This window comes from Scedosporium apiospermum, assembly GCF_000732125.1.
Source record: "Scedosporium apiospermum strain IHEM 14462 chromosome Unknown SEQ_SAPIO_0106, whole genome shotgun sequence".
NCBI classification, from domain to species: Eukaryota; Fungi; Ascomycota; class Sordariomycetes; order Microascales; family Microascaceae; genus Scedosporium; species Scedosporium apiospermum.
This window is the reverse complement of record NW_015971807.1, coordinates 46602-68082: the sequence shown is the minus strand read 5'-3', so window position 1 is coordinate 68082 and position 21481 is coordinate 46602. Positions and strand designations below refer to the sequence as shown.

The window sequence follows — 21481 nt, the reverse complement described above, 5'->3', positions numbered from 1 at the left end:
AAGCACTCATCATCTCCGCACCGGACCCCCACCCCGACCCAGCATTCGTTGGCTTGCGTTAGCTATTATTAGTCGGGATCCAGATCTGTTCTCTTTTCCCCTCAAATCGTCCATTTTCGTTTCCCGGCAGGCCGCCGTCGTATGTTTTTTCACGTCTGTGGTCTCGTTTCCGACTTGCAAATAGGTCAACCTCGCGCGAGCCTCATCCGCGGAAACCCGTGAGTGTCTGCCGCGGCTCTTGTTTTCGTCCCCCTCCCGAATTTCCACTCCCATCCGGGTTGTTCCAATATTACCTCGTTTCCTTGACAATTTGGTCATTACTAAAACCGTTCCGCATCGACTGCGGTAGGTCGCTCAAGCATAAACTCCCGTCCCCGTATTAAGAGAGAAAAGAAGAAGAAAGAAAGAAAAAAAGACAATCTCTAGGGCGCCATTTCATGTCCGAAAGTGTCCGCAGGCTATCCACGTCTTGCGACACGGACAGACCCAAAAGAGGAAAAAAGAAGAAAGAAGAAAACCATTTCCCCTCCTTTTCTTTTCGATTAAACGCCAAACACCTAGGGAATCGACCCACGTCGGTGAGCTTCGTCGGTTTCCTGAAAACGGACGTACATGTCCTCTGAGTGGGACGCTACGTCATCGTCTTCATGCTCATGGGCATCACAGCCGTCAGCCTACGGAACGGATTAGCTTCATGGTCTTCTTCTAGAATCCTCTTGCCATGGTGCTGCTAGGAAGGAGCAAAAGAGAGTTAGAGTGGTGGGGGACAAAGGCACAGGACTTACAAGACATTGCATGCAAGCTTCGCCATTGACGTAGACCCAGTTCTGGCAAGACTTGGTATAAAAGTACTTGCACCTGTACTTGTAGAAACCGCCGCCGGTACTCAGGCTAGTAGCCATAGTGTAAAAGGTGAGGAAGAGAAAAGGGAAATTAAGATATACGAAGTTGGTAGAGTTATAAAACAAGCTAGTTGATACAGAGGCGAAGTAGATCAATCGAAATGATAAAGGCCACTACCCGCTGGCAGTGAAGCGGTTTTAACTGCTTGTGGAAAGCAGGGAGATCCCGAAAGCCGGTTCGTGATGGGTGAATCGTGGAAAGAGAGAGAAGATATGAGGCTAATGGGGGTCACGAGCCCCAAGGAGGATGGAGGAGGGAGTTGTATATATACGTATATAAGCCAGAAAGCCCAGGGCCGTGGTAACGGAATTGGCTTCGGTTACAGATTTGGAAAATCAGCGGCGAAGGCGATATAACGTGTAAAGAAGAAGAAAAATGATAAGACGAGAAGGATGGAAGGATTCCGAGGACAGGATGAGATGACAAGGGAGAAGATAGAGAAATGGCATCATGACATGACACGAGAGCTCGGGTTCCACTTGGGAGTTATATATATTCGGAATACATATCTACATCCGAGGACCTATCGCCTTTCTTCTTGTTGGTTGGGTGGTCAGCAAGCGAGCCAGCAGCAGCGGCAGAAGTAGATCGGAGCAAGAAGAAGAAGCCCATGCCTCCTTCAAAGGAATAAAGTCCGGGCGTGGTCCACATCTGCTCCTCGACAAGGACATGAGTGGGGTGAGGTTAAATCCCGATGCAGACGCGAGGCACGCCTTGCGTCCGTACATAAGGGATTTGTTACAGCTAGCCACCGCCCACCCATGGCGTTGGAGGCGGACGGGTGCGCGTAGTGAGGTCCAAGATAGGCCCAAGACTTGGACCGGACGAGGGAAAAGTGGTGTTAGGCCGTTTGTATAACAGGCCACATGGGGATGAGCAATATTATCGCCCAATGCTGTGTTTTTTAGGGCTTGGAAGCAAGTTGTAACGGATACGATGGACAAAGGGACGTTGGATCTCTCTCATTGGCAAAACTGCTCCCAATGCTACTATTATAGACCCGCGGTTGCATCGAGAGAGGACCCGAGATGCACCAAAGCACCGACGACCTAGGCCGGGTCCGGACTGGACCCTTCGAAACTTGAGCGAGGATGTCCAATGCGTTAACTCTCGGCAGAAGGGCCCCCGACCGGCTCTCCCTAGCCACATCCATGGGTATGCGGCTTGCAAGACGGTATCGACGCGGCCCCGTAATTTCCGTGTTCTTTCGGCTTGGGGGAGGTCGTGTGCAGTTTTTGACGGGATGGGATGGAGAAAACAATATTAAACAGCCTTTACGACCAGGGAAAACAAGACGAGATACAAGTACGGAGTAGTGCGGACGGCGACTCATGTTTTCGACTTAGAAAAGTGGTCCTCCGTCCTAGTGCGGTAACGTGCTTCTTCTGCTTTGCTCAACTTTCCTCTTTTGCGTAGGAGGTAGTGTAGTGCAGTGTAGGCCGCGGGAACTCCTATTGGAAACTGACTGCTTTCGCATCATACTTGTACTTTGGCACTTTCAAAAGGGGACTAGACTAGGAGGGTCAACTTGGAGGGTCGCATGCAGCAGCTTGTCAGAAGAGAAGAGAGAGAAAATAATGTGGCAGAAGACGGAAAGGGAATGAAAATGGCAAGGTCTTACGCAGCAGGCAGTCTCGCCTGTGAGCCGTTGCATATCATGGGTCTTCCATTTTACCCACTTTTCCTCCCCCACACACGCCACAGAGCTGTTTCGAGAACGAGAGGGTTGTCGAGACATTGCTTTTTCCATCGTGGAAATGCACCATACGGCGAATTTGAATCGATCAACAAAGTTTATTCAAAAATACCTCCGGGAGTAGGACAAAACTCCAGCTGAACGATCGCCGGGAAATTCGCCGCAATAAGAGAGGTGCGCGTCGTGTTGAAGGAAGAGAGCATCGACGATTTTGCCTGGGAGAAGAACCTGGAAACGGCATGGAGTCTCACACATCCACATCCCCATCCACCACACGCACACACCCTCTGCCGAGAAAGCCTGGCCTCGTATATGTACAGTTACTGTTTTGATCGAGTGTTGAAAGCGAAAATCAGGCATATTGATAATCAACAATCAGCACCTCGGCGTTGTTGGTATCCTCGTACCTTTCACACGTCGTTCATTTGCTGAAAAGGCCCCCCCGACAATGGAACAGGTGGCGGGTGATGGGTGACGACGGGTGACGATGCAACCCGACGCCGACAGCACCAGCGCAAAATGCGTGATTCCGGGAGACGCGGGGCGAAAGGCAACTTCGAAATTCGATGTTCGATGTTCCAGCAGCCAAGCTTCAAATGGGGTCGGTCGGGCACGGCCGTGGCCAGGCCAGGCCAGGCCAGACCCACGGCAGGCAAAGCCTGGAGTCTCGCTTAGTCCCCAATAAGGCTGATTTGAGTCTTCGAATTGACGGGTCAAGTCTCGGTTGACGACCTATAGCGGCGGGAAGACGGGCCATCCAAGTCGAGGATCGACTCAAACTAAGACTGGATGGGGCAAATCCAAGTGCTGAGATTACCACACTGCAGCAGACTTCGTAGTGTAGGTAGCGAGGTACTAAGGAGGAAAATCGGGCCAGGTCTCGATCAAGTGCATCTCGGACGCTCCTCTAGTGTCGTTATAGAATAGTGGCATGCATTGCATCCGTTTTAGCACGGGAAGATCCATTGGAAGCCTGGTGGAGCTCGAGAGGACATTTGACAGACGTTTTGGACTATCGATATGACTGCATCCGTGAGACGTATGAGAGGGTAGTTGATTGTGCATGTATGACGCTCGAATCGACTGGCGTAGACGAAACATCGAGATATCGACGTCAATATTGACGCGTTTCCCTCCACCACATATTCCCGCTGACCTATTATTCTGCTCTTCCACCATGCGCCTGCCATTCTATCTAACCAGTCCCAACACTTGCCGAATCGGACCGGAGCAGGCCGTGAGGGGTGGGTCTTTCCTGCCCTCTCCAGTGTCCTCCCCGCCCATGACCACGACGGGGTTTCGTTGGAGGAAGGAAGGACACTTAGACCCGAGTAAATCTCTGCATCGTACCTCCCTCACTTTTCATCAAATGCACAGGTGGCTCAATGTCGCTTTTTTTTACTAATTGTATCATGTGCCCTCAAGCACGGATCAACGGACTTGGGGGTGGATCAAAAGCGAAGTGGGCGGCTCTTTCTCCTCCCGCATTTAATGCAGAGGACCTGTCTTTTCTGTATTCCGTATCTGTATATCCGTCCGGCCTATGATTCCAGGAGGCATATCCTCCGATTTCTCGCCCGCAGCATTAGGCAGATTAAACAGGTTCCACTCGTCAATGAAATAACTTGGAGTCAAGGTCCTGAGCTTTGTGAAGGTGCCTCTTACAATTGTGCTCCGTAGGCAGAACGATCCGCACTGGTAGTCACATTGAGAAGAGGTCATTCCTGGTTATAAGATTCACTCCTTTTCACCTTCGCCTTTCCCTGTCCTCCACAACAGATGGTCACCCAAAGTCTCGTGACTGGCAACATTGGCTACCAGGCTGGCTGGCTAGGGCGCTTATTAGTTCTGGGGCATGCGACTCTCTTTCTTTTCTCCCGTGTCCATTTCCATTCCGCGGGGAGGCAAGGTCTCCGACACAGAGATTGATTACATTGATCCCTAGATACCTGAACCGGGTTTAATCAAGACTCAACCCTTCTATATTTGGATTAGATGTTTTCTTGGCATTATATGGTACCTACAAGGTGTGCAACTTCCCGTCTGCTTGATGAAGCAGGAGTGCGTCTGTCAGCGGCCGGGGAAGTGGTTCCATTGCCTCCCGCCAGTTGCCACTTCCTCTAACTGTGTATTAGGTTATATTGTGTGTGTGTGTGTGTGTGTGCCACAGCATGGATTTTAATCTGGGGAAGTCTTCCGAAGCAGCGAGGCTCCTGCCCTCAGAACAGGGGAGCCGTCGAGTCAGCTGCGATAGCTGCTGATGGGTGAGGCGCGAGATGTAAGACAAGAGATGGGGCCTACGATTGACCACCTCAACTGGCTTTCCTGCCAAGTTGTCTACACCCCAAGCCGGTTTCTTGGCTACGCCCTTCCTTGTTCTTCCTTGTTCGAAGCCCCGATTCCTTCCAATACGCAGCGGCCGCGCCTTCCGGGGCGAGGAATCAAAAAGATCCGATGTACGTCATCGCTCGTGTCCTAGACCTTTCTTGTCCCGAGTCCCTTCCCGGTATGCCTTCATGCTGCACTCGAGACCCAATTTGCTTACTCGCTCTTTCCTCTGACTTTTCAACTTCAAGGCTCACGTACATACGGAGTACACCTCGTCGTTGCTAGCGCCCGTCTGATGTTGCGCCGAGGCCTGGTTCCATCGTTAGAATCAAGACATGTGGATGAGAGCAAGCTAGCAAGGTTTTAGTTTTTACCTCATAGATTGCGTCCCTCGAGAGACCGTGTCATCAAAAGGCAGGCATCGCCGGTATTGGGTGGGGAAATCGTGTTTAATATGAGAGGGCCAAGGTAGCGGCACCACGCACTCTTTACTGCGTCCCGCCAAAATAGGCAATGCGCATGCGCCGACAACGACGTCTTCCCTCAAGAAACCCTGGCACAGATTAGGGGTCCTTCTTTTTTTTTCATACATACCCCTCGCACTATACTGCTTACCTCTTAGTCACTCTGCTAAGTTGCCTCTTCTCGAAGAATGCACATAATCCTAGGTGACGCAGCACCGAGAGACTGGACGACATTGAAAACGGCCTTTTTTGCTGTGGTCAGAATGCAACGCATCATACGATCGTATCGACGGGCAGTTCCGTTTCGTGTATATGCTGCCAAGGTTCCATCCGGAGCGATAGGTCCTTGATTTTGATCCTTCAAGACTTTTAGCATATTGCTTACTTCGGACGAAGTAGTTGAGTTCGCCTTGGAAGTTTGCCCTTGAGTTCCAATCGATATCTCCTTACCAAGTACCTTCCTTCCTCGGCATCACAGGGATCTGAATGCTAACCTATCGCCGCCAGAGAACGATGCGCTCAAAATACTCAGACTTCAGATCGAGAGGGTGGCTCCTTGGCCGTGACCTGTCATATTCTTAATCAAGATTGCCTTCCCCCATGCGTGTATCTCGATCTAGAATGTCTTTCATGGAATCGGAGTTCCAACTTTAGCTGCCGGGTTGACTCGGAGCATTGAAAGTGTAAAGAAATGATAATAGCCTCACTTGTTAGGGCTCAGCCCCGTCCCTTTCATTCCCACAGCAGAGAGTCCGAAGCCGTCACATATCCACGAGTTCGTAGTCGTTTCGGCACTTGAGAAGGATCAATTGATGTCTAAAACCGCAGTATAATACACTATACTCCTACGCAGACCTCCTTCTAGCTCGTGTCAGTGACTCGTGGCGGGACGCCTCGGTCTTGGCTTGTCCGTGGGTTTTCCATAGTGTAGCCTAGGAACAGGCATGAGCAGTGTCGATCGACAGAGGCGAAAAAAAAAAAGAGAATGACAAAAATAATCAGAACAAAAACCGTTCTTGTCCAATAACAGCCTAGTCGCCTCTATGCAAGACTGCGGAACCGCAATTCAAGTTCGGCTCCGAAGGAATAGTATATGGTGATGGATGATTATTTGTCGTTTTGGTCAACGTGGACGGGGCTCCGGTGCCTGTAACACCGTGCATGCTTCAATGAACTATCTGCTCGGCTATGACGAACTTCCATTGATCAATCTCTCGTCCCACTACGTCGTACGAAGGATTCTCGTAGTTCCTACGAGATAGCTTCATGTGACTGTGTTAAACGATACACGTGGTGGAATGATGGGCGTGAGGGAGCGCATCACTGACATCTTACAACCCCCTTGGCGAGCCGGACCGTCTTTTCCTCATGTTCTATTTTATTACTTCCATGCGATACTAGCCTTCTAAAAACAGAGGGGGAAAACAAAATCTATCTCTAATAGCAGTCTTGGAGAGGAATCGAATGCTCTCTCTTCTCTTCTCTCTTCTCTCATCGCCCAGATGACCCAATCCGAGGTTCAGATAGATTCCTCCCATGACAGTAACGCTTGATAAACTCCTTTTTTAACCCGCCACGCCAAAAAACGCCAACCTGTAGTTACTAACGAGGGTTGCGGGCAATTTCCTCCCGACGCTTCCTCCTGGCGACCACTCGCATAAGCGCTGAACGAACCTCGCCGGGCTCGAAGGTGTCTATGTCATAATAGACAGGGGCAATTTCCTGTGAAATGATGTGCGCGTTAGTCCCGGCAGGACACGAATGAGGGGGGGTGAGGACAAGGGGGGGGGGGAGGGATAGGGACGATCAGAAGGGGCTAAACTCACAAGTAGCCATTCTGGCTTGATGTAGGTGCAGGTGCGAATGTACTGCTGTGACGTCAGGACAAACTCATGGTAGACGACCCAATCGGGGTCCATCTTGAGCACGGTCGAAGGATGGAGCCGCACGACCTGGTTGTCCTTAATCGTGCAGTATACCTTCGCGGCAGGATTCCGCATCGCCACTTGCATGAAAAAGCCCGTGAGGAGGCAACGGCGGATGTTGGTGTAATAGTCGGGGTCACCAAAGTCCGTGGATACCAACTCCAGGTTTTGGATCTCCATGATACGCTTGAGCTGCGTGCGCACATTGTCGGCGCTGGAAAGATGACGGTACGAAAGGAAATGCTCGTGGCACCACTTCTTCACATCGGCCTCGGGGTTGTTTGCTTGACCCTTGAAGGCGTGGTATGCGTTGAGGAGCGTCAAGTGGTCTCCGTCGCGGTGGGCAAATAGGGCCTTCATGTCGTCGGCACGCTTTCGGTTGTTCGCCGGTCTCATGAAGATCTGGGGCACGGAAAGGAGCGACGTGATCGAGAGAATCTCGTTGGAGCAGTAAAACTCGGGTGATGAGATAAGCATGACCGCGAGCGCGGGATCAAGAGGGAACTCAGAAGCCATGCTGCCAAGGGTGGTGAGCTCACCCTCGTCATCAAGGCATGCCAAGTAGTTCAGCTCTTCTAGCGCACGCATCATGGTTTCGGGGGCAGGAGGGTCCATGAGGTCAAAGTGCACTAGATCATCGACACCAAGTTTCTTGAGCTCGAGGACCGTGTTAGCCAGGTTGGATCGGAGAATCTCGGGATATGTCTGCTCAATGAGCTCCTTCTTGAAAGCGGCTTCCGTGTATAACCGGAAGCACTTGCCAGGCTTGGTACGACCGGCACGACCAGCGCGCTGCTGCGCTGAGGCCTTTGAGATGGGAGAAACGAGGAGGGATTCGACGCGGCTGCGTGGGTTGTAAATCTTCTGCTTGCTGAATCCGGGATCCACAACATAGACGATACCGTCAATGGTCAAACTGGTTTCGGCGATGTTGGTAGCCACGATGCATTTGCGACCAGGCCTTCCGCCTTTGCGGAGGGGAGGCGGAGGTTTGTCGAAAATTTTCTGCTGTTGGTAGGGGGGTAGGGAACCGTACAGAGGATAGACGGCGAGAGGACCACAACCCATTTCGCGAATCATCTCGTCTGCCTCGATCGAAATCTTTCGGCAAGCGTCCTCGATCTCCTCCTCACCAGTCAGGAACAGAAGGATATCGCCATCAGGCTCGGATCCGTGAATCTGCAAAACCGTTCGGATGGCCGCCTCGACGTAGTCCCGCTCAGGCTCGGGGGTGTAGAAAATCTCCACGGGGTGCGTTCGACCAGGGACTGCCAAAAGAGGCGCGTCGTGGAAATACTTCTGAAACTTCTGCGCATCAAGGGTAGCCGACATGATGATGATCTTCAGTTCGGGACGCCTAATCGCGATCTGCTTCAGAAGCGCCATCAGGATATCGGTGGCAAGGGTACGTTCGTGGGCCTCATCGAGAATAATGCAGCTGTAGCGCGACATTTCGTGATCGTGCATAGCCTCCCGTAGAAGCATACCGTCGGTCATGTACTTGAGGATCGTCTTCGACGAGGTCATATCCTCAAATCGAATACTATATCCGACCTCTTCACCCAACACGACGTCCATCTCGTCTGCCACGCGGCTAGCGACTGACATGGCGGCGACTCGGCGGGGCTGGGTACAAGCGATGAGCTTCTTGTTGAGCTGGGGCAACTCGTCGTAGACGACATATTGAGGAATTTGGGTTGTCTTTCCGGAACCCGTCTCTCCAACAAAGACAAGGATTTGGCTGGAGTGATATTTGTCAAGGAATTCCTGTCTGCAAGATAGGAGTTAGCAACAAAACTGAGTATCATGATGGGGGAGGATGGCCCAAAGAAACTGCCTCAAAGACAGAACATACCTCTGCTTGTGTACCGGGAGGTCTCGTCGAGTCTGCAAGATGTTGAAGTACTGCGTTGTGTGAGGCTTGTTGGTGAAAGGATTCACATCCATATCCTCAACCTTCTCCGCCTGCTGAGATGTTGTCGCGCGGCGCTTAAAGCCCGCGAAAGGCGAGTTCGCGGGTACGTCGCCATCGCCGTTCGATGCGCCATCGGCAGCCATATGCGCAAGGTACGGATTGTACTGCTCGCCGCCGGTCTTCAACGAAACGCCGCCCATCTTCGTCTTCTTCCTCGAATCTTCGGAACTCTCTGCGCTGCGGCGTTTTGTGCCTTTGGTGTCTGAGTTGTCACCCATGGTTTGAGTCGGGGGACGTGGAGTGGGGGTTTATATAAAAGGGAGAAAAAAAAAAAAAAAACAAGACGTCTGAATCAGAGCTGATTGCCTGGAGCGTCCTTGGCTGCGCGTTTGCTCCAGTTGACCAAGGCAGCCTGCAGTGATTGCCCAATTGCAAACAGAAACTTATCTGAGTGGGGCACGTTTGTGAGGATGGTGGTTCTTGGGCGCTCTCTCCGCGTAGACCTGCTCCTTCCGTTTGGATGCGATTCGGGGAGGAGATGGACAGTGGGAAATTTTTTGGTAGAAGGTGCGAAAAAGGCGGCGGTTGCTAAAATTATCATTATCGTTATCGTTATCGATAAGATAAATGCTCTCCTAGTGTGTACTGTGTAGATACATTCAGCCACGGAGTATATGTACTGTATTCACTGATTGTACATACCTGGATCCAAGACTTGGACCAAACTTGTGTGGTGGGGTTTGAGGAGATCCTGGGGTTTATTGGGTGCACATCAAATTCGATACTTCAGTCTAAGCAGAGCAAGAGAGAGCTTGAGACGGACATCAAGCTGGGACACCTGATGAAGAAGATGCCAAATAAATGCAAACATTTCCTGTTGTTTATAGATACAACTTATATATATTCTCCTGTAAACCGGAGAGCAAATTCCGATTGCCATCTCCAATGTTGTCTTGAGCTTGGCTTGCACTAGGCTTCCATCCAGGCAGATGGTATGGAAACATTTAGCTATGGTTACGGGGGGGGGGGGGGGGGGGGGGGAAGAGAGAAAAAGATCCAAGATGAAATTTTGGTCCCCTCCCCAATGTGAGAAGGAACATTTCTCCTTTGCACCTGCCCACTTTATCCTCTCACCTATGTGATTTTATTAGGTATGTAAATGCAGCCAAGGTAGAATTATTTCTAGCTCTCTCTCTTCTTTTTATTTACTTGGCACTTTATCCCTTCTCCTTCTGCATCCCCGACTGTAACTAAAACTCTTCATCTACTAGACCAATCCTGGGGATATTTACGGAACGATGGCTACGTCTGCTGATGTGGATGATATTTCCACGAGGAATGATGGCAATTGCAACATCCCCATCCTCTACCTGGGCCAGCATGATTCCATCCGACAGCAGCCTCTTGGTGATCTTGCCTACGGGCATCTGTTGAACCTTGGTGTGAGTACTAAACTACCTATGGGAATCAGCCCCTGGCCAGCTCAATGTTCATCTTTCTAACAAAAACATGTTAGTTCACCTTTGTCACTGCCCCCATCACCAATGGAAACTACCACAATAGGGTGCTAGACTTGGCGAAGGATCACCTTGCCAGTATAGAGCAGCAGGGAGTCTCCGTAAACACCACCCACACCCCTTCCATCCCGGATCCAGTCGTCCCGCCCATTACCGCGGAGGACACCGGTCTCTACCCTACGCTGTCATCCAAGAGCTACACAGCTTATTGTAGCCCGTGGATCGATATCTGTTCCCCCAGCCCCGTCATCTCCAGCATTTCCCGGCAGGTCCTGAACCAAGAGGTCAACTATGCCAACTTTTGCGGCGTGAGGACGGTTATCATTCCCGGGCCGAGGCAGGATGCCACTACCCCCGTCAGTAGCGACGGACTGGCAAGGTATTCCCGGGCTATCAAGGAAGCCTTGAACGTTGCGCCAAGGCTCAACTTTGTTATCCATATTCCCATGTATCGGGAGCCAGGATTGGAGGAGAATATAAGCAGCTTGACTGCTACTCTTTCTCGCACCTTCAAGCTTGGAACCGAAGACTCTTCGAAGGCTGGGCCCATTGATCTGTTCAGCGCTTGGGATAGTTGGGACCAGATTCGGAGCTTTTGCGAGTACAGCCTTAGGTTATTCGTAGGTACGTTTAACTGTCGCTGCTGCTCCTTCTCTCTTTTACTGGGCTATGAGTGCTGACCAAACTAGGCATCCGCTTGCCCAAGATTCTCCCCGAGAGAGCCCTGCAAACACGCTGGTTCGCTGAGCCGGTGCATCTCATTTCAATCAGCAAGGATTCCTTCCAGCTTAATAAGAGCAAGTTCCCTTGCTTGAGCAGAGACCACCAGGATCTCATCCACGAGTTTTACACACTCAAGAATACCCCCTGGGTGATGTTGTGCGATGTGGGACCTGACGCTGCCACACTGGCGAAGGCATCGATAACGGATGGAGAGTTCGATTTGAAGGTGCCGGGCGAGGCGGATTTCCCGAGTCTTTCTGAGGCCCACAGCTCGCGGTCCGTCAAGACCGGTGGTTCGAAACCTGCGGTAAGCGATTACGTTAAGTACATGAGGTGGATCGAGGGAACGCAGGAGCCGCTCTCGGATCTCGAGTATAATACCCTCTCGAGCTTCCAAGATTGGCTACAATCTCCCCTCCAGCCGCTCTCCGATAATCTCGAGTCCGCTACCTACGAGGTCTTCGAGGGCGACCCAGTCAAGTATAATCAGTACGAGGCGGCCACAATGGAGGCCCTTCGCTGGTGGAAGAAAACCAACCGTAAAACGTCTTCTGCCTCCGGCGCAGTCGTCGTTGCGGTAGCCGGTTCTGGCCGTGGGCCTCTCGTTGACCGAGCGCTCAAGGCCAGTCGAGCCACCGGCGTTCCCGTGGAAGTCTGGGCTATTGAGAAAAACCCCAACGCCTACGTATACCTTCTTCGGCGAAACGTCCTCGAGTGGAGTGGAAAAGTAACCGTTGTCAGAACCGACATGCGGAGCTGGAAAGGCCCCCTCCTGAGCAAGCTGGATGAAGCTCCTGAGAAGTATGGGCAGGTTGATATTTTAATCTCGGAGCTCCTTGGCTCCTTTGCCGACAACGAGCTGTCGCCAGAATGCCTCGATGGTATCCAGCACGTCCTCGCCCCGGATGCTATCTCGATTCCCAGCTCTTACACCGCCCACCTGAGCCCCATCGCCACCCCTCGTATTTATTCTGACCTCCTCAGTCGCGCCACAGCCGATAAGACGACATTCGACACCCCTTGGGTCGTTCGTCTGTTCCAGATTGACTTTGCCGCGGTGCGCGGAGTCCCTGGCCACCCTCTATTCCAGGAGATGTGGGAGTTTAGCCACCCCATGCCAAAGGCCACTTGGGACCAGATGATAGCTAGGGGAAAGAGCGGCCTTATTGGCGGCGTAGGCGGAAGCATGGAGGGATCTGTCGGTGCTAATGAGCACAACGCTAGGTTCAGCCGCGTCAAGTTTGTATGTCTGAACAGAGGGGTGATTCATGGTCTCGCCGGATACTTTGAGTCGACCTTGTTTGAATGTAAAGATGGAGATGATAAGGTCAAGGTTGAGATTAGCACGCATCCCGAAAGGATCGACCAGAAGAGCAAGGATATGATTTCGTGGTTCCCCATCTTCTTCCCTCTCAAGGTAAGTTCCCCACTTCCCCTTCTTTTCCTCTTGGTAGAATGACTCTAATCAAAATTTCCCACCAGCGGCCCCTCCACTATCCCGATGATTCGGAAATCGAGGTTAGCATGTGGCGCCAGACTGACGACAAGAGCGTCTGGTACGAATGGATGGTGGAGGCTTATTGTTGGACTGGGCAGAATAAGCGATTGAAGCTAGACTCATCCGATCTTTGCAGTAGCCGTAGCGTGGCTTGCAAGATGCTCTGAATCTGAGCTACGGGCGAGGAAAGGCCAATTACGGCTCCTGGTAGAAGTCACTAGTGTTGGCCGGACCCTGAATGGGACGTCTTAACAGGGGACGAGAGAGGAAAGAAAGGGTCCGATGTCTTCTCCAGATCATCAAGACTCGATTAGCGCCCACAACGTCCATTGCGTCATGAAAAGATTATCTATGCGTAGTCTCCCTCCTCTCTTTATGAGACCTAAGTTGCCGCTGAGACGGGCCCCACGAAAATACTGTCTTCCCGTGTATCCTAGCAACTTTCGCTGGCCGCAAAATAGCCATTTACGGCTCTGAGATTGGGACATGAGACTTCAATTATTTCCTCATGAAGCTGGGGATGTTTGTCGCGTCATAGCGGGTGGCACCACCGTTTGACAGCAGCTAACAGCCGGCACCCTTGATATTCGTTCCCAGTTTATCTCGAAGCTAAGTAACTCTCGCATTTGATCCCAAGTCTTTCTTCAATTGCATTCCCATTTCACACTTCTTCCGACTTCATCGTTGGCTCTGCATACAGTATTCCCCCTCTGTATCACAAAACTGATTGCTACCATAATTACCCTGGTCTGTTTTGGTACTTCAAAAATTGGAATATCCCCAGCTCGGGGCAGTGACTCACGACAGGCAGCAGACAGAGCCCAGCAAACTTATATCGAGCTCTGACATCCTACCTGGAGCTGAATTTGTCTCTAACTCGAAGAACAAGATTAAACTCATTTACTTTTACACAAATCCTTGTGTCTATATACCCTGGGTTCTTGACGGGATTTGAAGTTTGCCGGTACAATGACAATCCAGCTCATAGACACCCAAGGTGTCCGCGTCGCAATTGAAGGCTGCGTAAGAATAAATCCCCCCACCTCATCGCCCATCTCTACCTTCAGAAAACTAACCTAGCTTCGATGTTCCAGGGCCATGGCCAACTACACGCCATCTACGCTTCAATTGACGAGTCCTGCAAAGCGCGAGGCTGGGACGGCGTCGACGTCGTCCTCATTGGCGGCGACTTCCAAGCCGTGCGCAACGCCGCGGACCTAAACTCCATGGCCGTGCCCGTCAAGTACCGAGAGCTCGGCGACTTCCCCGAGTATTATAGCGGCCGCAGCAAGGCGCCCTACCTAACGCTTTTCATCGGCGGGAACCACGAGGCCGCTTCGCACCTCTGGGAGCTGTACTACGGGGGCTGGGTGGCGCCTAATATCTTCTACCTGGGCCCGGCGAACGTCTTGCGTGTGGGCCCGCTGAGGATCGCGGGCATGACTGGTATCTGGAAGGGATTTGATTACAAGAAGACGCATCATGAGAGGTTGCCGTTTAGTGGGGATGACGTGAGGTCGTTTTACCATGTGCGCGAGGTTGATGTGCGGAAATTGCTACTGTTGAGAACGCAGGTTGATATTGGTATGAGCCATGACTGGCCGAGACTTATCGAGAGACATGGTGATGAGAAGAGGCTGTTTAGGATGAAGCGGGACTTTGAGAAGGAGTCGTATGATGGGACTCTTGGGAACCCGGCGGCTACGTACGTGCTGGATCGGTTAAGACCTCCGTACTGGTTCTCGGCGCATATGCACTGCAAGTTTTCCGCGCTCAAGAGGTTTCCTCCGCCGAGCGGTGGGCAGGTGGATGATGCTCCAAGTGCAGAGACTCCAGCAGAGCCGGTCACTCCGGCGCCGGCTCTAGTGCAGGCTGCCGAACCGCAAGCGAACCCCGACGAGATCGACCTCGATATGGATGATGACGCTGCCCTAGCCGCTCCGTCTACGGAAGAGGCTGCTGCAACTACAACGACGGAGGCAACTTCTTCTGGAGTGGCCGACCACCTCCGAGCACAGCTCCCGGCCTCCTTTGCCAAGCCCGAAAAGAAGGAGAAGAGCACGCCGGGCCAACCCGTTCCCCCGGGCATAACGAACCGAGAAACCCGCTTCCTCGCCCTCGACAAGTGCCTCCCTGGACGCCACTTTCTCCAGCTCTGTGAAGTCCACCCCCATGACCCTGCCGAGTCCGCAAAGCACCCACCCTCTTCCGAGTCGCCCCGCTATCGCCTCCAGTACGATCCAGAATGGCTCGCCATAACGCGCGTCTTCTCCAAAGATCTCATAATCGGCGACGCAGCCGCCTCCTACCCCCCAGACCTAGGCGAAGCCCACTACGCACCCCTCATCGACGCCGAGCTCGCATGGGTCAACGAAAACATCGTCGCGAAGGACAAGCTCGACGTACCCGACAATTTCGTTATCACGGCGCCCCCGCACGAGGAGTGGCAGCCCCATGCGGTTCCGGAGCAGGCGGACGAGTATACGAATCCGCAGACGGCGGCGTTTTGCGAGCTGATCGAGGTGCCGAATTTGTGGGATGCGAGTGAGGTGGAGAGGGAGCAGAGGAGGATGGAGGGGCCGGCGCAGACGCAGTGGAGGGGTGGACGGGGTGGGAGAGGTGGTGGTGGCGGCGGCGGCGGCGGCGGTAGGTTTGATCGTGGGAGAGGTGGAAGAGGAGGACGACGGGGTGGAGGTGGATGGGGCCGAGGGAGGGGTGGTGGAAGAGGTGGTGGATGGGGAGGGGGCGGATATTGAGCATCAGGTTATTGTTATCGCAAAGCCCAAGGCTCTTGGGAGCATGTCAAAGCAAAAAAATGGGGGTTGAGGCTTATATTGTCTACGTACTCTTATGATACCTTACAAAACAGGTTCTATATTTCGAAGGAATGTCACCCTACAAAAAAAGCGAGAATCCAATGGAGCAAGTGGGTTCAAGCAGAGTGAGAGGGATAGGTAAGGTTTTCTCTTCCATCACTAATAGACGTTTAACCCACGGAGGAGTAAAAGGATCAAACGTATATGCTTGGATGGGGTATCAGGAGTGGGAACTGTTCATGGAGCAGTGAATTTGAGGCATCATCTCTATCATTCATCTTCTTTGTGTGCAATAAGTACATCGGAATGTCCATGCCATCTCAAGATGCTTTAGTTCATAACAATACATGCTTGAAAGCAGTGCCAATATCTGAGCAGTTCGGAATATAGCCTACGAACACATTCTCATTTGCATTTAAGCTGTGGGTAGTTAGCAAGGGAGAAGTGAATGGGGGAGGGGTGCTGCAGCAGTTCTCAGAAGGACATACTGTCTAATCCCAGGAAATCCGCCGCAACGAGGAGTTCAAGGCAGAACTCGACAGGGATATCCATATCTTGGACTCCTTCGCTGCTGTCCTTGTTTCTATACCAGTAGTGGAAGTACTCGACAGCTTTCTCCATCACGGGTCCACTAATTTTTGAAGGTGAGAGTGTCAGCAAACTCCCCAGCCAGAACTGTGTTTATGAAAAGCAGATGTTGAAAGAGAAGAAGAAATCAGATCAAGTGTAGTTTAATTTCAAGCAGACGCGTCTCATGGACTGTCTGTCAATAGTCGTCCTAATAAAGTGTTCATCACAAGAAGGGGTTGTGCTCGCCAACCGGAAGAGACGGGGAAAAAAAAAAAAAAATGTAACGCCAAAACTAAAGCGGAGCTTACCTGATTTCCTGGAATCGGCAAACCCCAGTGATGGCTTCCTTGAAACCACCTGAATAGAAGATGATGGTTAGCTAAGGCTGACCGAGGGGTTTCTTTAGTCGGTGGCTGCCTACTTCGTGGATCGATCATGCTCTTGATGACGGTGCTTATCATAGCAGCCTCGCGGAGCACGACGAATTCGAAGCCATCGCTCGAGACGAGCGTGATGTACTCCGAAGGGGCGTTTTGGGCCATGGTCGGAGTGGAACGGAGAATGGGCTTGTTCTGACCGAGATATAAGGGGGTTTGTTGGGGGGAGAGGGAATGAATTAATGGTGAAGAATCAAGGAGGGAATGACGAGCACGATGAGAAGATCGGGGTCAGTTCCTCCTGCCTATCTTAGGCTACATTGTCGAGTAAGAAGGTCTTCTCGCGCCTGAAAGATCCAGAACAGGTTGGGCTGTTTCCGAGTGTTTGGAAACACGCGCGATGTCCGGTTGGGGACAAAGAGCTGCTGGAGGAGCTATGGTGGAGGCGGAAGGAGCGTTGCCAAGAGATGAAGGAGTCGTGAGGGAAGAAAAATTCAGTGCTTCGTCAAGCTCGAGGTTGAAATTGTGCAGGTTCCAACTCCAGCGACGGCGGGCGGTGTGCTAAGTCAGGCGGGGCCACCCTCCAGCAGCCAGCCAATGCGAGAAGACAGCAGCCAGCAGCCAGCAACGGGTGGGGCCAGCAGCTGACAGACCCCACTTGATTTGCTTGCCTGGCAGTGGTCAGATCCAATTAACAATTGTGCCGCCTAAAAATAATTCCCTCTTGGACAATTCTGGTTGCCCCGCCGACTGTTTACATGCCCTCGTCCGCTCGTCCACAGGTCAACGACAGCCAAGATCCCATCACTTCTATCCCGCCTGCTAATGTCCATCCACCCACTTCGCCTCCACATCCCTTGACTCTGAATACTACTTCAGATCTTGCCAGATTCTATCTCCAAAGGCATCATCATATCCTTCTCTGAGGAGGACAAACGACTTTTATCGCATTTATCTAGCACGCATTGGGCATCAACAAGCGGTCCCATTCTCGCCAGCCACGACGGGCCCCCCAGACCCCAGACTGGAAGACTCAGAATCATCTATCCAGTCAACCAACATCTTCACTACGAACGAATATCCATTCAAGCAGCACTTTCATTCGATTTCAGTAAGGTCCTAACAACACGATATCGGACAGAGAATCATTGCTCCGAGCAAAGCAGCCTAGCTAAATAGGGACACCAAACAACTCGCCTCGGTGGGCCTAACCATGGCTTCTTCTTCTTCCTACAACTACCAATCCTCCTACTACTCCCCGCAACCCTTGAACGAGAAAGCCGACAACTACCGCGAGAGCTCCGGCCGCAGGGAGCAGCGATACCGGGCCAGTGAAGGAACCATCAGCACCACCATGAGCTCCTCCACGGGACGCGAATCCTCCGGCACTCATATGACCGAGGCGCCGACCTACTCCAAGAAGATCGTCGTCGTCGGTGATGGTGGTTGCGGGAAGACTTGCCTTCTCATCAGCTACAGTCAAGGATACTTCCCCGAGGTGAGTAAATTAGCACACCGCCTTCTTGGACTGCATTTTCTACGCAGTTCCCATCGATGCGATCCGAATGCGCATGGCCATACCGCCACTCCTGTTCCACTCACTAACCTAACCTCCCTCCTCAGAAATACGTACCGACTGTATTCGAAAACTACATTACCTACCCCATCCACCCTCCCACAGGCAAGATTGTCGAGCTTGCCCTGTGGGATACCGCCGGCCAAGAGGAATACGACCGACTGAGGCCGCTTTCCTACCCCGAAACCGATTTGATCTTTGTCTGCTTCGCCATCGACTGCCCCAACTCTCTTGACAACGTCCTGGATAAGGTAAGTTATTACGCCGGTCGAATAAAGCGCCATCGAAACCGCGGCTAACTCTCCCTCCCTCCACAGTGGTACCCCGAAGTCCTTCACTTCTGCCCCTACACTCCCCTTATCCTCGTCGGCCTCAAGTCCGACCTCCGTTACAAGAAGACCTGCATCGACATGCTCAAGACCCAAGGCCTCACCCCCGTGACGACGGAGCAAGGTCTCGCCGTGTCCAAGAAGATGGGCGCCCAGTACATGGAGTGCAGTAGCAAGGAGATGCGCGGCGTCGACGAGATCTTCGAAAAGGCCATCCTCACCGTCGTGGCCAACGATCGTCGGAATCTCGAGGCGCAAATGGCCGCGGCTAGCTCGTCCGGCGGCAATACCAACTTTGTTGTACCCGTCAAGCGAAAGAAGCGGAGTTGCAAGATTCTTTAAACCAAATAAAAAAAAAGAACAGAAAAAATGGGAAAACCAAATCTGGATGGGGGTTTTTGTTTTGTTGAAGGGAGTCTTGCATCTTTTTTTGACGGGTCTTGGTATAAATTTGTCTTTTTTATGTTCATGAAGGGAAACTCACACTCGTTTACACACATCACTGAAGGGGAAAGGGAAAATACGTTTGTCGAATAGACATTGGAAACGGCGGATGCATAATGACCTCTTTTTATTGACTTGAAACGAACACATCCTTATGACCCTTGTTGTTCTCAACCTTTCTCTTCTTCCCTTCTCATTCTAACCTTTCTCCTTCTCTCTCTCTTTTTTTTCTTTCCTTTCTATCTTTTTCTTTTGAAAACTTATGAAATATGTTTCTCTGTCCCTTTCCCTATGTCGGAACTGTCGAACTCGTCAGTCAAGCCTCTTGCTTGAAGATGGTTGAAAGGGACACTGCCGAAGGGAGACGAAACGCGGAACAACCGGAGTGGATCGGGTCAAGAGGCCAACCCTAGGACCTCAGGATACTCGGTTGTACGACTCGTCGTATCTCTCCGCGATTTCCGCCCCAGTCCGGCTGTTTCTTTCTCCTCCTGGTTCCCCTTCGCAATTTCAGCTCCCATGTGTAGCGGGGTGCGGGTCCAAGAGGCCTTGACGGCAGTTGAAGTTTCTCGAGCGAAGGGGGGCCATAATACAAGTGAGGCGGCAGTGGAGAAAAAAAAGACAATGGGGCTTCGGGGATAAGCGAATCGGGCCACAAAAAGGGAAAAGTCCCTCTCCGTCTCCTGCTGCGCCCATTTACTATCATCATCAGTGGATGACGAGAAGTGGAGGCCCTTTTTTTCTTTCCTTCTCTTTTTTCCGTCTCGGAGAAACTTCTGTGGATCTCTTGTTTTCGATAATCATCCGTCCGGGGAAGACCTATTGTCCCCAAATTCATCTTTTCCTTGGTGTCTTGTTTTCTCTTTTATCATCTGTAACATCGGTCGTTTTGCGTTTTTTGTGTTTGTTCCTCGTTTTGAGGAACTGGTGCAGGTCAGAGAATTGAGAACCCGCCTTTGAAAATCAAGTCCCTTCCCTTGTGTATCTTCCATCATACTCCGTGAGAATCTAAAGAAAATGTTCGTAGGTCGTAGTGTTTTCGCAAAGCCTCTCTGCCAAACCGCCTATTCCAATCACCCCCTTTCCCCCCCTTCTGGCATCCTCACCTATCACTCCTCTCCTCCTCCTCATCCCCATGTCCCGTAATCTCCGTCTCCTCCTCCTCCCTCTTCGCCCCCCGCTCCTCCTTCACCGTGTCTTCGCCCCCTCCGCTCTCCTCCTCCTTCCCCATAACTCCCTCAAACTGCGACCAGAGAGCCTCGACGGACGAAAACTCGTTGCCGACGGTGATCACCGACTCGAGGGATCTGTTCAGCTTGTTGATGTTTGCGAGGACTTGCTCGAAACTCTTCATTCATGCGGGTCCGTTCCCCACTTTTGTTAGCTTTTTTTTTTTCCCCCAAATTTGAGGTAGGATACTTCTGGCTTTTCCCGTAGAAAGTGAGACATTGGGGGGGGAAGACGAACCATTGCGATTTCGCCAATGAGAAGTTCGCGCTGTTGTTCAAAGTAGGTCTTTCCTCCGCCCGCAGCGGACGTGGGTCGTTGTGAGGCCATGATGCGGAATGTGCAATGTTGAAATTTGAGATTGAGGAGGATAAATGATGGTGTCCGTGTTTGTGAGGTTGATAAACGCGTCTTTTGGCCGGGGGGAAGCACGCGAATGTCCGCCCATTAAACAAATTGATGGGATGGTTTAAAGTGGTGCGGGGCAGAGACGCTGATCTGCTGGGATCAAATTGATCTGCACTGCGCATCGATAGACGGATTCAAGCATGGTCGATTTTGACCGGCCAACCAACTATCTTGGATACTACTTTAAAATCTGTGTACGTGGATTGTAAAACCTATGAAGCCTGATGCCGGTTTCTCTCTCTCTCCAGGGCGTTTGCACCTTCTGGCAAGGAATAACAAACCCAGATCCTCTCTGTCTTACAATCTGCAAAGGCCGAGACACTTGACTCATCTCTCCCGAGTTTCGATAAATTTCCATTCAGCTTGTAAACTAGGAGCTACCCTACAATCCCGCCAAGACATTGTTTCTTTTGCTTCTCACAGCCAATGGGCAGTGCGTAAAATAAACTTATATCTTGCACGGAAGATAAAAAGCAATCGAAAAAAGTACAGGTAGAAAAAGAAAGAAGAGTGAAAAAGGGAATGCAGTACATAGGTCTGATAGGGTTGAACAAAATGCGTGCTAAGTTTTTGTAAAGCGGTTGGGCAAAAGCTTCCAAACTAATCGTCGACCAAGCCAATGAAGAAGAAAAGAAAAGAAAAGAAAAGAAAAGAAAAAGAAATAGAAATAAAGCAAAGCCACATCAATGTATATACCCTCGAGATTCAAAACCTCTCAAAACCCGAATTTGAACCCGACTTGCCTTGAGAAGCTGGGCGGTGCGT

General features: G+C 51.5%; 7 protein-coding genes across 7 annotated transcripts; 3 read left to right on the top strand and 4 right to left on the bottom strand.

Annotated features, from left to right (window-relative positions):
- Positions 1 to 631: 631 nt before the first annotated feature.
- SAPIO_CDS6647 (uncharacterized protein) lies at positions 632 to 902 on the bottom strand (the record flags this gene model as incomplete). The annotated part of the gene is made up of 2 exons (XM_016788696.1): positions 632 to 730; positions 786 to 902. 2 exons carry the CDS (start codon positions 900 to 902, stop codon positions 632 to 634), a joined length of 216 nt encoding a protein of 71 aa, XP_016641640.1.
- A 6091-nt stretch (positions 903 to 6993) lies between these two features.
- Positions 6994 to 9509, bottom strand: SAPIO_CDS6646 (Pre-mRNA-splicing factor ATP-dependent RNA helicase PRP43; the record flags this gene model as incomplete). The annotated part of the gene is made up of 3 exons (XM_016788695.1): positions 6994 to 7113; positions 7218 to 9087; positions 9172 to 9509. The coding sequence occupies 3 exons, from the start codon at positions 9507 to 9509 to the stop codon at positions 6994 to 6996; spliced, it is 2328 nt and encodes a 775-aa protein (XP_016641639.1).
- Positions 9510 to 10220: 711 nt separating this feature from the next.
- Positions 10221 to 13136, top strand: SAPIO_CDS6645 (PRMT5 arginine-N-methyltransferase; the record flags this gene model as incomplete). Its single annotated transcript, XM_016788694.1, has 5 exons — positions 10221 to 10223; positions 10503 to 10673; positions 10748 to 11372; positions 11438 to 12888; positions 12954 to 13136. 5 exons carry the CDS (start codon positions 10221 to 10223, stop codon positions 13134 to 13136), a joined length of 2433 nt encoding a protein of 810 aa, XP_016641638.1.
- An 802-nt stretch (positions 13137 to 13938) lies between these two features.
- SAPIO_CDS6644 (Lariat debranching enzyme) lies at positions 13939 to 15725 on the top strand (the record flags this gene model as incomplete). The annotated part of the gene is made up of 2 exons (XM_016788693.1): positions 13939 to 13992; positions 14064 to 15725. The coding sequence occupies 2 exons, from the start codon at positions 13939 to 13941 to the stop codon at positions 15723 to 15725; spliced, it is 1716 nt and encodes a 571-aa protein (XP_016641637.1).
- Positions 15726 to 16200: 475 nt separating this feature from the next.
- On the bottom strand, positions 16201 to 16897 carry SAPIO_CDS6643 (uncharacterized protein; the record flags this gene model as incomplete). The annotated part of the gene is made up of 4 exons (XM_016788692.1): positions 16201 to 16205; positions 16274 to 16416; positions 16664 to 16712; positions 16777 to 16897. 4 exons carry the CDS (start codon positions 16895 to 16897, stop codon positions 16201 to 16203), a joined length of 318 nt encoding a protein of 105 aa, XP_016641636.1.
- A 1048-nt stretch (positions 16898 to 17945) lies between these two features.
- SAPIO_CDS6642 (uncharacterized protein) lies at positions 17946 to 18979 on the top strand (the record flags this gene model as incomplete). The annotated part of the gene is made up of 3 exons (XM_016788691.1): positions 17946 to 18230; positions 18356 to 18559; positions 18626 to 18979. The coding sequence occupies 3 exons, from the start codon at positions 17946 to 17948 to the stop codon at positions 18977 to 18979; spliced, it is 843 nt and encodes a 280-aa protein (XP_016641635.1).
- Positions 18980 to 20183: 1204 nt separating this feature from the next.
- Positions 20184 to 20638, bottom strand: SAPIO_CDS6641 (uncharacterized protein; the record flags this gene model as incomplete). Its single annotated transcript, XM_016788690.1, has 2 exons — positions 20184 to 20429; positions 20549 to 20638. 2 exons carry the CDS (start codon positions 20636 to 20638, stop codon positions 20184 to 20186), a joined length of 336 nt encoding a protein of 111 aa, XP_016641634.1.
- Between the last annotated feature and the right edge of the window lie 843 nt (positions 20639 to 21481).